The sequence below is a fragment of the Hippocampus bargibanti genome, linkage group LG01 (assembly GCF_051943395.1).
Source record: "Hippocampus bargibanti isolate YZ-2025 linkage group LG01, ASM5194339v1, whole genome shotgun sequence".
Taxonomy (NCBI): domain Eukaryota; kingdom Metazoa; phylum Chordata; class Actinopteri; order Syngnathiformes; family Syngnathidae; genus Hippocampus; species Hippocampus bargibanti.
Window position 1 is genome coordinate 20,229,608 of NC_142734.1, and position 14,255 is coordinate 20,243,862.

General features: G+C 42.8%; 1 protein-coding gene across 10 annotated transcripts in view; it reads left to right on the top strand.

Moving 5' to 3' along the window:
- atp2b3b (ATPase plasma membrane Ca2+ transporting 3b) overlaps window positions 1-14,255 on the top strand; it is a 78,768-nt gene that overhangs the window by 22,991 nt on the left and 41,522 nt on the right. For 6 of the 10 annotated variants that reach the window (XM_089002981.1, XM_089002989.1, XM_089002998.1 and 3 more), the window contains exons 4-9: window positions 6,684-6,881; window positions 7,156-7,413; window positions 8,542-8,667; window positions 9,295-9,420; window positions 13,554-13,610; window positions 13,916-13,957. In XM_089002981.1, coding sequence (XP_088859107.1) covers window positions 6,684-6,881; window positions 7,156-7,413; window positions 8,542-8,667; window positions 9,295-9,420; window positions 13,554-13,610; window positions 13,916-13,957 — 807 coding nt within the window. The remainder of the gene's footprint in view (window positions 1-6,683; window positions 6,882-7,155; window positions 7,414-8,541; window positions 8,668-9,294; window positions 9,421-13,553; window positions 13,611-13,915; window positions 13,958-14,255) is intronic. The other 4 variants (XM_089003006.1, XM_089003015.1, XM_089002964.1 and 1 more) reach the window with 2 other exon arrangements.

The window sequence follows — 14,255 nt, forward strand, 5'->3', positions numbered from 1 at the left end:
CCTAAAAGCTAGCAACCACTCATTTGACGACAATGAGGTTAAAATCTTAGCGAAAGAACATAGATGGTTTGAAAGGGGGGTAAAAGAAGCGATTCTTATAAAACAACAAAATCCTTCATTAAACCGGTCTGGTGGGGTGAGGTTCAATTTGGATCGTTCATACAATAGCCTGCTTAGGCAAAACAGGTTAGGCAACTTTCTTAATGCTGGTGAGGGTCGTTATGCTGATGAGGTGATACCGGTGGGAGTGGGGGTAATAGGCTAGTCGTTAGTCAGGAATGTAGGAACAATCAGTGGGGCCACAGGGAGGGGTCCTCTGCCCCCCCAACCTGAGAGTAGGGACCTATCATAAGTGTGTCTTTTATTACAATACAATAGCATATTTATTATACATAGAATAAGGTATGTTGTGTGTAGTTTTAAGGCTTATTTAGTTGAAAATTATATTTATGGAGACCTGGGAACGGATTATTCTCATTTTAATGGTTTCCTATGGGATTTTTTTGGGGGGATACACACTTTTCGCATTACACACTCTGTCTGGGAACCAATTAAGTTCGTAAGCCAAGGTCTCACTGTACTGTAGTAAAATGTTTATAATATACTGTGACTGTACATTATATACACCAGCTCAAATGTAGAATTTAGTTCACATACTAAAAGTGTTTGAACACTTTATTGCGATATGCAGAGGTACAGCAATGCGGTCTCACTGCAGAGCAAGCCAGCACCGTTAGCATAGTCATTGCGCAATCCATGGTGAGGCTCAACCGGCTGCTGCCTCACCGCTAGTCTCTACTTAGTATTTGAACGGTAAATGTGAAAATTCAGCGATTTTGAAAAAAATCCTAAAATGGTGAAGTCAAATATAAGTACAAATCACTAAATAAACATAAACTGTTTAATTTATTTTTTCATTTGATATGTCCATGATGACAGGTGAGGCACGGCCTTACCTGCCTCCCCTGACTGCACGTCACTGATGTGCGTGCATACGTGAATTCAAATTTTGAAGAAAAAAATGCCTTTCAGCGATATGTGGCTCAAGTCATTTACGACGTGAAATGTTATTTTATCAGATATCTAGTTTTCTATTCTTTCATCCACCCACCCCAGCCCCTTTCAAATTGCTGCTGTGGACTACAAATTTCCCCATTGTGGGACGAATGAAGGTTTTCTGATTCTGATAGAAGAAAGTATGCCCTGAAATAAAAATGGCCTTTTGATTTGGTCAATGTTATCTCAGAAAGTGCTTACGTGAAATAAAATCATCTGGATCCAGATACATCTTTTTAAGTAGTATTATCTCTATCTATATCCACATGATTCTGTCGTGTGCACTCTACAGAGTAAGATTGATTACATTCACCATCCCATTATTTTTTTGTGTGGATGAAAACAGCGCCATTGTTTATTCTGGTTTCGGTATTATTACGTGTTAGGTGTAAATTTTGTAGTTGCTTCGCACTGTAATATAACAGTGACTTTCGATGAAAATGTTTCTTAAGCCGGCATCTGTACTTCTTTGAAGGTGTCGGACGTTTCACTTCTTATCCAAGATGCTTCTTCAGCAAACTAAAGTCTTACTGGTAGTTTCGGCTCTATATATATCCCAACTGTCCAGACGTGGCGGTGCTGGACTCTGCTATTATAGGTCCCTGCTCTCACGTTGGGGGGAGCAGAGGACTACTCCCTGTAGCTCCACTGTAGTGATCATAATGTTGTGTCTGGCCAGTGTATTTGAGGATGTCTTTGTGTATCTGACTAAGTTTATTCAACACAAATGTATCCAACAGTCCCTCCACTCATTGATCAATTTTCTTTGCTGCATTGGAGTTGTGGTTGAGCTGGAGCATATCCCATTTTAGTTTTGGCCAATGGCAGTGTGAATTTATACAAACAAGCATCATCATCTTTCACTTGAAATGTTACCTCAAGAAGGTAAAGCTTCATCATGCTTTGATACCTGTCCCGAACAAAGGTTTTATTGAAGCTAGTCAAAGTCAAAAAGTTAAAGTCAAAGTCAAATTCAGCTTTATTGTCAAACGTGCTAATATGCATGACATACAGCACAAATGAAATTAATGTCCTCTCGAACCCAGCGTGCAAGACATGCAAGGCAATTTTAACGTGGCTAAAAGACATACAATTGACAACAGACAATACTTGTAATTTCTGTATGTAAAGTGAGGTAGTGTCGTCTGGAAAGTGAGGCAGTGACGTATGTAAAGTGAGGTAGTGACGTACATAAAGTGATGTAATGTCGTAATTACAAAAACAAACAACAAGAAAGGGTCGAAGTGAGGTCTTGCAGAAAAAAAAATGAGAAAGAACAAAAAAATAGAGTTCAGGATGATCGTACAGCATGTAGCGTGTACTCAGAGTTCGGCGAGTGTGGCAGTGGGAAGGGGCAGGCTGGGCAGGGCTGGGAGGGAGTTGAGTCTCCGGACTGCCTGGTGGAAGAAACTGTCCTTGAGCCTGCTGATCTTGGCTCGGAGACTCTGCAGTCTCCTACCCGATGGCAGCAGGCTAAAGAGGCTGTGGGAGGGGTGTGTGGGATCGCCAGCGATCCTGATGGCTCTGCGGGTGAGGCAGGTGTTGTAGATGTCCTGAAGGGGGGGGAGAGAGACACAGATGATCTTCTCAGCTGTCCTCACGATGCGCTGCAGAGTCTTACGGCAGGACACGGTGCAGGCGCTGTACCACACGGTGATACAGCTGGTCAGGATGCTCTCGATGGTACCGCGGTAGAAGGAAGTCGTGATGGGGGTCGGGGCTCCAACTCTTTTAAGCTTGCGGAGGAAGTACATGCGCTGGTGGGATCTCTTGGTGATTGATGCCGTGTTGTGGCTCCAGGACAGGTCTTCGGATATGTGCACTCCCAGGAACTTGGTGCTGCTCACTCTCTCCACTGCAGCACCGTCGATGTTTAGTGGAGCATGCTGGGGGCACACTCTCCTGAAGTCCACAACAATCTCCTTCGTCTTCTCCACATTCAGACGCTAGGATTCAACTCTTCCCTGACTTTGCTCAGAAGTCCTTTATAGGACTTTGGTGATTAATTGTTCTCCCCATTAGGGCAATGTGACAAACAGCTTCTCAAACTGCTTGGTGATGAACTGCATTTGGCGACAGAAAAAACTATTTGCCAGGCAGCAGTTTTTTGCAGTGCTGCTCCAGCGTCAACCGGTGAGCCTTGGGCAAGGGAATGATATGCTTACAAAGATTGCAAAGCCTAAGCTGTCAGATGCTGATGGCCTCATGCCTCTACAAATGATCGCTGAAACACACTGACTTGTGGGGCGCCCTGTATTTGCGGAACCAGTCTGATGTATATTGCCGCATAGATCAATGTTTTCTCAAACCTTCTTAGGTTTTTGGGATCCCCGTAGCCTCCACTGGCATATTTGTCTCATCAAAAAAGCTTCGATCTCCCAAAAACAGCAATCGCACAGTGGAATTGTAAGCTTGTGTGTTTTTCAGTAAGAATGAATCATCAAATTTGGGCCATCAAAGAGGATGCAACCACACGGTGAATGTATCCTTGCAAATATACATAATGATTCAGAGCATTGCCTGTAATATGATACAGAAGAGGAGAGCGAGCACACATACACACACACACACACACACACACACACACACACACACACACACACACACACACACACACACACACACACACACACACACACACACACACACACACACACGCACACACACACACACACACACACACACACACACACACACACACACACACACACACACACACACACACACACACACACACACACACACACACACACACACACACACACACACCCAGCGTTGCAGTATGAGACCATTTTATCCACATTCAAGACACCACGATCAGGATGAGGAGCAATTATGGAAAAAACGGGTAGAGAAAGGAGCATGTGCGAGATGGGGGAGAGAGGAGAGGGAGCGAGAACAGCTTGCCGCATTGTCAAGGACACATCAAGGGGAGCTAGAGCGCGGGATGTAAGAGAAGGGAGCCAAGGAGAGAGAATGAGTAGAGAGGGATGAGTGTGAGAGAGAGAGTGAAGGGAGAAGAGAGAGAGAGAAGAGAGAGAAAGAGAGAAAGAGGGACGGGGACAGCATCAACGCGCAAACAACTGTGTGACCATTAGTCAGCATCACCTGTTTTCTGCCTCCCTCACTCTCTGTATGTCGCCTTGGCCTGAACCCTGTTGAGTGTCGCACATTTGTTCAAGGCCGTAAGCGACAGTCGCTGCAGCAAACGCACAATATCTGCAAACAGCACACGTACACAAAAGCGTGTCATCGCTCTGAGGCAACCACTGCAGGCAAATTGCTGTTCTCCTACCCTGGCAGATGCACCCCCCCGCCCCCCTACATCTCGCACACACACAAAAAGCATCACACAAACAAAAGAAAATTCCAAACATTGCACACTAGAGAAATTACATCACCTGTTGCTGGGCAGAGACCTGTTAGAAACAGGAGGCCCTGGTCATGATATACTGATCACCATGGAAACTGCATCACTTAGTTGCAAAGTTGAAGAGGAGAGGAGGGTCAGCAAAACAACTTCAAAGTTTGGCAGGGGAAAATACCCTTGGAGTAGCTTTCAACGATTTCTTCCCACTCCCCTTCCTGGTTAAAATAACACTAATAAAATAATACAAAATAAAACAGGCGGCCTGGTAGTCAAGTGATTAGCACGCCAGCTTCACAGTGCAGAGGTTGTGAGTTCAAGACCCGGTCCGGCCTCCCTCTGTGGAATTTGTGTTTTCCCCGGGCCCGCGTGGGTTTTCTCTGGGTCCTCCGGTTTCCTACCACATTCCAAAAACATGAATGACAGGCTGATTGAATAACAAATAATAATAATAATACATTTCATTTATAAGCGCCTTTCAAAACTTTCAAGGTCACTTTACAGTACACTTGACATTCTCCCTCGGTGTGAGTGTGACAGCGAATGGTTGTTTGTCTCGGTGTGTCCTGCGATTCGCTGGCAACCAGTTTAGGGTGGCCCCGGCCTAGTGCTGAAAGGCGACTGTGATAGGCTCCAGCAAACCCTGCGACCCTAATGAGGATAAAGCGGCCTGGAAAATGGTTGGATAGATAAAATAAAACATCCAGAAGCTTTTCGTGTTCCATGTTGGAGCGGTACGCTCCAGTTTCCCGTCACAGTTGTTCTGGATTGAAGTGTGAATGGTAGTCTGTCTGGGCCCTGTCATAGATGATATAAATAATAGCATTGTGGGGTCTTCTTTGCAAAATGGTTGGATGATTTGGATGGTTGCAGGGGCAGACCCACCAATAGTAACATGCAGGCATTTGCCCCAAGGTTTCCAGCGACCCCCATAAATGTCTAATGATAATGATAATTGAAAATGTTTTGTTGTAGGCTTTCTTGTTTTGGTTGTAATTCACAAAGACTTGAAAAGGCTTCATCTATTGTTTTTCGCAGTCCTTTATATGTCCTTTTACAGATCTTATTCGGGAATACATTCGCAAAATTAACTTATTGGCCTATGTTTTATGAGTGTAAAGTGCAAAAGATAAGAAGGCAAGAAGAAAATCAGTTTTTATCGAACCTACCAAAAAATGTTAACCTTTAACACGATCATAAATGTACCTATACCTGGAAGCTGAATGTTGTTTTTGCACTGCCGTCAGTCTCAATCTTAGAGAATATAATGGGGTGAATGGAACACAAGTGACAATTTTGATCACAAAGATATGAGTATTAAATTGGTTGATATAATGAAGTAGAATAGGATGTGAATAAATGTTCTTGTCAAAGCGTTGGGATGATGCACATCATCAAAGAAACAAAGAAAATGATAATAGTCGTCAAGAAGGATTTGAAGGACTTTATCTAGCTAAGGAAATTGGAGTTTCTCCGATTCACACTTTTTAGTTCATGATTGGCATAAATGGATCCATAATCTGGACTGATAAAAATGATTCATTCGACAAAAGCGATAAGGGAAACATGGGCACAGGATAAGCAACTCTTTAACTACCAACTTACGTTGTTATGTAATTGTAAGTTTTGCAGACCGTGCGATCTATTTTCTTGCAAAGCGAAAGTCAAGCAGAAAGCAGAATCTTTTGGTTTCTTTTTTTTGTATTAACATAGACGAATACAGTTAGAAATAGGCATTTTCACCATTGTGGGAGTACACACAGCTGTCTTGATTCCCTAGGTAGTCGAAGTGACTCCTGTTATTCTATTTTAATGCAGCGCAGGTGAGGCGCACGGTCTGCATGGGGGAAGAATTGCAGACTCCTTTGTTGGGGTCCATGCAAAATTGTCATATGCAAAGGATGTCTATAAGGAACTGCAAGATCTCCACTTGTGGATGATGTTATATTGGTAACTGTAAAGTGGATACTTGTTTCCATCCCTGATCATGTGTCTGTGGGTATCGTCGTTTTCGCTAAATTTACCCTGCGATCCAATAGTGATTAGTCCAGTGAGTAGACCTCTTGTTGCCCAAAATTAGCTGGGATATTTTCCAACTCACACGACGTAGCAAAGATGAAGGTTGTGGTTGTACGTGTCTGATTATGATTGTGCATCTTGGTGGTTAGTATTGTTATGGGATTCCAAGGTGTTTTAAGAAAATGAAAATGCTTCCTTCTTCCTGTTCTGCATGTCTTCACTCTCTTTCTGTCTCTGTCAGGTCTCAGCGGGGATCCAGTGGACTTGGACCGACGCTGTCAGTCCTTTGGCCAAAACTTTATCCCCCCAAAGAAGCCCAAGACGTTCCTTGAGCTTGTGTGGGAGGCCCTGCAAGATGTCACACTCATCATTTTGGAGATTGCCGCAATCATCTCCCTCGCCCTTTCTTTTTACCAGCCGCCTGGAGAGGATTCAGAGTGTAAGGCGAGGGAGGGGGCAGGGATACCGTAATGTGGAGAAGAGCCATCATGATTCTAATGGCCTGTGACTGGCAAAGGTCCTAGAAAATAGCATATTTGATTTGCTAGATGGAAATAGTGGGGACCAATGTGATTTTATTATCAAAGAATAACTTGATCATTCGAAGTTCCAGTCTTGCAACTCTTTCTGCATGATATCATAGTATGTGTCATCTGTTTTTCACATCTCCGCTTTGAGTCTCTGCCATGATCCATGTGTTTCTGTCTGTCCAGCATGTGGCAACGTGTCAGCAGGAGCGGAGGATGAAGGTGAGGGGGAAGCCAATTGGATTGAGGGTGCCGCCATTCTACTATCTGTGGCTTGTGTTGTCCTGGTGACAGCCTTCAATGACTGGTCCAAAGAGAAGCAGTTTCGGGGTCTACAGAGTCGAATCGAGCAGGAACAAAAGTTCACAGTGGTACGGAAAGGAAATGTCATCCAGATTCCTGTGGCTGACATGGTAGTGGGAGACATGGCCCAGGTTAAATATGGTAAGCTGGTTGTGGACTCTTTATCACAGAATATGCAGTACGTGAGTTTTAGAATATGTACTGTAACTATCATGTCAATTGAGTATGATTCATTCCGGCAAAATGAAATCTTACTTTTTTTAAATGAAATTCAAAATAACAAAACCCACTGAATATCCACTGAGGCGCAATCATTTGCCACCTGTAAATTTAATGTATGAAAAGTGACAAAATAGATCTGTTTTGGATTGAAGGGGAGAAAATATCAACATCCGTTGTAACCTCAACAGAATAAAACCTGATCAAAACAATAGAAATGTATCAACAAATTAAATGTGATTTTTTTTGTTTGAATTCCCCAATCCTCAATATGAATCAGATCCAGAGGAAACTTGGTTTGCGTTTACACCTGCTAACTCTGCATGCACATAGCTAGTTTTATTTAAATTGATTAATGCTTGACAGGGATATGTTGCATGCAATTACAATTTGGATTGAATTGGATTAGCCTTTATTAGTCTTGCAGTAGAGAAATTTACATTTCACAGCAGCAAAGTTAGGTAAAGTAAGAGGAAAGCAAAGGATGAAGTCAAAAACAAAATACAAGATTTGCTGGAAAGGAAGCCACTTTTGTGGCGCCATTTTGAAGTAAAAAAAACAACAACAACAAAAACCCAAAATAACAAATAATGTGACACAACACAAAAGACAGTCAATTAATCTTAAGCACTTTCTGCACCCTCTTTGTTGCATGAAGCAGTTCTCGATGAAAGAGGAGGGAGAGGATCAAAGTGTCCTTTTCACCAGTGGATCAAAGACGCCATGGTGGAATGTGCACGTCTGCTATAAGCTAAATGTTGAAAGCAAACACGAAGCTGGAGCATCCATTGAGGAAAAAAGACTGTCTCACGTCTCCTGCCCCACATAAATCCACTTCATTTCCAAGCAGCGATAGTTCCACATACGCATCGGTGCTCTTCACTGACGTTCCTTTCCTCTCATCTTCTTGATGTTATGGTGTCACCTTTTTGATATTATTTTTAGCCAAAATGAGTATACAATATATTGAAGAATGTTGATCCATGGTTAAAAAAAGTCCAGACATTTGGTGAGGGTAATGAAGTGAATCAAGCTCTTGTGTGTTTTCAGGGGACCTGCTGCCAGCCGATGGTATTTTAGTTCAAGGTAATGATCTGAAGATTGATGAGAGCTCCCTCACAGGAGAGTCAGACCACGTACGCAAGTCTGTGGACAAGGACCCCATGCTTCTCTCTGGTATGTTTTCATCATAATTGTCTAGCCAGGAAGCTAACTGGTTAGTGTCACGTTTTGCGAGGTGTTGATGGCGGGTGCGGATCCCAAAAAGCAGGCAGGAGGGAGCAGGAGGTTGTTTGACAAATTGTATTAAAATAAAAGTCAGCAGGAACAAAATGTAAAACATCAAAATCAACTGAACAGAAAAAATAAAAAGTATCAAAAGAAGACCAAGTGTAAAAGTGCGCCAAGGTTAAACAAACACATGCACAGCATACACAATGCATGCAACAAACATGCAGCAAACAATTAACCGACACCGGATGGTCGTGCCGGGTGTCCTTTTAAGTGTCAGTGATTAAAACGACCAGCACCTGCAAGGCTGCAGGCAGGGCTGACGTCGCCACCCGTTGGTCGCCAATCTGATCGGGATGACCAGCACCTGTGCAGGTGCAGGCGGGGCCGACAGCGCCCCCCGTTATTCGCCAACCAGATCATGACAGTTAGTGAGATGACAAGTTTGTTTGCTTGCTAGTTCTGATGGCCATGTCATTCAAGACGTCAGCAACTTGTGCTCTGTTTTTGTTTGTGGATCCACATAACAGAAACAAATTCCATTCGTAAGATGCATTGTCTTTGGACGTTTAGGTACACATGTGATGGAGGGTTCAGGCCGCATGCTGGTGACGGCTGTTGGTGTCAACTCGCAAACAGGCATCATCTTCACTCTGCTGGGGGCTGGAGATGTGGAGGAAGATGGCAAAGAAAAAAAAGGTAGGACTTCCGAGGGTGATATGTCATGAGAAGACGTGTAGTTGAGGGTTCTTGACGCAGCCTTTCTTTGTTTCACATGTCATAACACCTCGACTTTCGAGCACTGCCGCACATTTGAAGTTTAACTGAGGACTGTGTTGCCAAATGAGCAACTCAAAGAACACAAAATCGTCAAATAACGCCTATACACCGGCAATGTGTGTCAATTTATTATTATTTTTAATTCAAAGCAGGGGCAGGCCGCTAGTCAAGTGATTCACACGCCAACTTCACAGTGATGAGGTCGTGAGTTCAAGACTCGGTCTGACCTCTCTGTGTGGAGTTTTCGTCTTCTCTCCGGGCCTGTGTGGGGTTTCTCAGGGTCTTCCGGTTTCCTCCCAAGTTCAAAAAACACGCATGGCAGGCTGATTGAACACTCCAAATTGTCCCTTGGTGAGAGTGTGAGAGCGAATGGTTGTTTGTCTCGGTGTGCCCTGTGATTGTCTGGCAACCAATTCAGGGTGTCCCCCACCTAATTACCGAAGATGGCTGGGATAGGCTACAGCACCCCCTGCGACCCTAATGAGGATATAGCAGTCTGGAAAATGGATGGGTGGAATTCAAAGCTGCTGTGGGTTCTTATAGTCTTGTTTTATTCGCCGTCGTTATTATTATTGTTATTGATTGATTCGAGTTACAACATAATCTGCTTGATTTGGCATCGGGTCAATGATAGTTTTGTGTGTTCGATTTGTAAGGTTTAAAAAGCCTGTTTGCACAAAGCCTCAGGAGCCTTCATGGTTACTGCAACACATATTAGTTCAAGAGGGAATGTTAAAGTAAAAATTTTAGGCTGCATCTTTCCTCCGTGGGAGGGTTAAAAATAGGCTGCTTTTTGTTAGTTTCACTGTTAGGGTTTATGATGAGTTATGGGGATTGGCACCTGGAAATGTTTGCTACTTGCTCTTTTTTTCATGTTTGTCCCGGAAACAGTGGCAGGATTGAAATTCTGTTGCTGTACTGTACTGTTATTGTTGGTATTTTTATGGGGAGATGAAAATGATGGGGCAAAGACTGCGTGCTATACGATTTGTCAGTTGGAATGTTGAAGGACTTAATGGGCCCGTTAAGAAAGCCAGTTTTATTATTAATTATTATTAATTATCTTAACCACTTCAGATGTGATATTGCATTTCGCCAGGAAACCCGTTTTTGTATAGAGAGATCAATTTAGATTGAAGAAAAGTTGGGCAGGCCACACGTTCCCCTCCCGTCCTGACTCCCAATCACGTGGGACTGGACATGTTGGTGCACAGGAAAATGTAATCTTGTGTAACCAGTGTCACTTTGGACCCAGAAGGCAGATATGTGGTTATTACGCATTCTGGTATAACAAATCGGTCATTATGGTCAACAGTTTTGTTCCAAATTGGGACAACTGTAAATTCATGGGCAAACTTATTTCATTGATGGCACACTTATTAATCAATTTTTGGGCCGGATCTTAAATAACCTGATAGACCTGATAACCCACAAAGAGTTCTAAAATGACCAAGCTACTAGCAAACTCTGCAGACTATCTGGGATGCGTTGATCCGTGCTGTTTCCTATTTCATTTTTTCAAGCAAGGCCTTCTCCTTTTTCTCTCTTGTACATCATTCTCACAGCTGAATAGACCATTTTTGGTCAAAACCTCTTTCCTTTCCTACAGCGAAATACTCAACTCTAATTGAATCAGACCATATGCACTTCCCAAGTACAGTGAGACCTCAACTTACGAACTTAATTGGTTCCCAGACAGAGTGTGTAAGGCGAAAAGTGTGTATCTCAAAAAAAAAATTCCCATAGGAAACCATTAAAATGGGAATAATCCGATCCCGGGTTTCCATAAAATATACTTTTCAACTAAATAAGCCTTAGAAGTAAACACAACATACCTTATTCTATGTATAATAAATGTGCTATTGTATTGTAATGAAAGAAATGCACCGCATTGTATCATAAAGTCACTTTATTTACATTTATGGCTTGATGGAATGGCGTTGGAGGTCGAAGGTCAAAGGGAATTGCTGTTTGGAAAGAGAGGCGCATTACATGACGACTGTAATTAAAGAAATAAACTGTGCTGTAAAATAACGTTTTATTTACCTTTTTGATGGTCGTTGATGGCTTATGGAAGGAGAGTCACCTTCCATAAGGACTGTTGGTAACTTAACCTCTGGTGCTGTTCGGTCGTATGCTTCCGCCGAAGATCACTCCGCCAGCCGCGGTGGGTGTGTATTATGAAAATAGTGCTTATTATAAGGTTTAATTTTCATAAATTTGACGTTTGTAAGACAAAAAGTTTGTATGTTGAGGTGTTTGTAAGTTGAGGTCTCACTGTACGTATATCCTACATACCCTAATTGAAATATTAAATAAAATTGAAACCAAATGTGGGTCATACACGGCCCATATCCCTTAGTAGTTATGTGAAAATTTTAGCCAAAACTCTTGCCCTCTTGTTGCGCCATAGAGATAAAGAGAGAGAGAGAGAGAGAGATATATATATATATATATAGAGAGAGAGAGAGAGAGAGAGAGAGAGCAAGAGAGAGGGAGAGAGAAAGGGAGAGAGGGAGATAGAGAGAAAGAGACGGAAAGAGTGAGACAGAAAGATAGAAAAAGAGAGTGAGAGAGAGAAAGAGAGAGGGGGAGATAGAGTGGGAGAGATAGCGAGAGACGGAGAGACAGAGAGAGGGAGAAATGGAGAGACAGAAAGAGTGAGGCAGAGAGAGAAAGAGAGAGGGAAAATAAGAGAGAGCGAGAGAGAAAGACAGAGAGAGTGTGTGAGATAGAGAGGGAGAGACAGAGAGAGAGTGACAGAGTAAGAGAGAGAGAGAGGGGTAGAGAGAGGGAGAGAGAGAGGAGGGGTAGAGGGGGTAAGAGAGAGAGAGAGAGAGAGAGAGAGAGAGAGAGAGAGAGAGAGAGAGAGAGAGAGAGAGACAGAGAGAGAGAGAGAGAGAGAGAGAGAGAGAGAGAGAGAGAGAGAGAGAGAGAGAGAGAGAGAGAGAGAGAGAGAGAGAGAGAGAGAAATTGGGGTGTGTGGGGGGGATACCCAACTGATTTGAGATGAGAGCATCAACAGGAAGCATGGCAGTTTAACCTCATCGATAATTTAGCCCACATCCTCTCCACTCCCTCTTTCCCTCTTTACTGTCTCGCGTCATCACGCCTCCTCCCTGCTGCTATCCATCTTCCTCTATTACCCTTACTTGCTCTTACCTACTTGTTTACCACCACTCTTTGCCTCTTTCACTTTCTTCCCTGCTTGCCTCCCTTAATCTGAGAGGGAGTCTGCAGATTGAATCAATTATTGAAAGAGTAACGGCCAGACTCGGGAGCCAGAGACACTGTGGAAAGAGTGTTGCTTGGTCAAGACATGAAGCATTAGTCTTCCGTTCAAATTTGTTTGCGATGCTAGCCGTCCTGCAGTCCGAGCAGAGGCTTCACATACTTTCAGAAGCTGAACTCAACCACACTCACCCATTTTTAATATGCTTATATTCATATTTTATATGTATTTATTTGTGTACTTTTTGTTCTACTTTCTTCCTTTCATCATTTTTCTGCTGTAAATTAAGAATTTCTTCACTGTGAGACGAATGAAGGTTAATCTAATCTCAGTGCAAATTTTTAACATTTTTAAAAAGTACTAATCTCAGTGCAGTCAGGCAGGATAAGTGTGATAAATCTGCATCCTTAAGATGAAGAACAACTTTTGGAGCAACCTGTAATTGAGTAGTGCAGAGCAATGACAGATTAAAGAAAAGTAATAGCCTACTCTTGTACTTGTTTCGTGAATAAATGGTGTTGCAGAGTGCTTATGTGGCAACAGTCTTTGCAGCCTCAGCCATTCAGGCAGTCATTTACTGAAGCTAATGTATTTTTTAGTAAACTTCATGTCCTGAATTGTTATTTGTCCTTATGTAGTGGGTATGCTTTTCTTTTTGTTTTATCGTGCTTGTTTTAGACATTTGGCATTTAATAGAATCAAATTTGCAAAGAGACACTTTCTTTTATACTCCCTTTAATTCTCTTTTAATGTACACTTTTTGGTCAAATTCTCTCATGTGTCCTCAAAACCTTCTTTCCCCGCACAATGGCCCAAACAGAGGACAATACTCAGTTGTTCATCCCCACGGATGCAAGTTACAGCACCGTCACCAATGGTATGTGAGCACACAGTTGTCTGTCCTGCCCTTTTTTGCTCCCTTTAAAGTAAACAGACCCCAGTATCTCGTGGCGTGACAGTGTCAATGATCCATGAAGGACTTACACGTGTACTATACAGTATAATGTCACTTCACCACGTGTTAGACAATGTATGTGTCTTTATGACTCTTCCCTTTCAAGATTGTTTCTGTGTGGGTTGGAAGTGTGTTTGTTACCTGTTGTTGCCTACATCTGAACTGTTGATGACAGCACAATTTAACACATATATTCCTGTCCCTGTGTCTGAACCTGTTTTCCATAGGAAAACAACCGGATGGCACCGTGGAGAACAACCAGAACAAAGGTAAAAACTGTATGCGATTTGGATGTGTGTTTTTGCTCCTAAAACAACGGGATCGAGCAATATGACATCATCCAGTGGAGCTTGCATGCCCCTCTCATGATCTTTTGGTTTTGTCTTGCAACTCTGGCTTCCTCTCAGATACAGACGCTCCCCACCTTACGAACAAGATACGTTCCGAGAGGTCGTTCGTAAGGTGAATTTGTTCGCAAGTTGATTCAGTGCTATATTTTGAATGGAATGTATGCTTAAGTCAAACACTGAACGGGGAAGTATAAAACACAGACGCTAACAGTCGTAA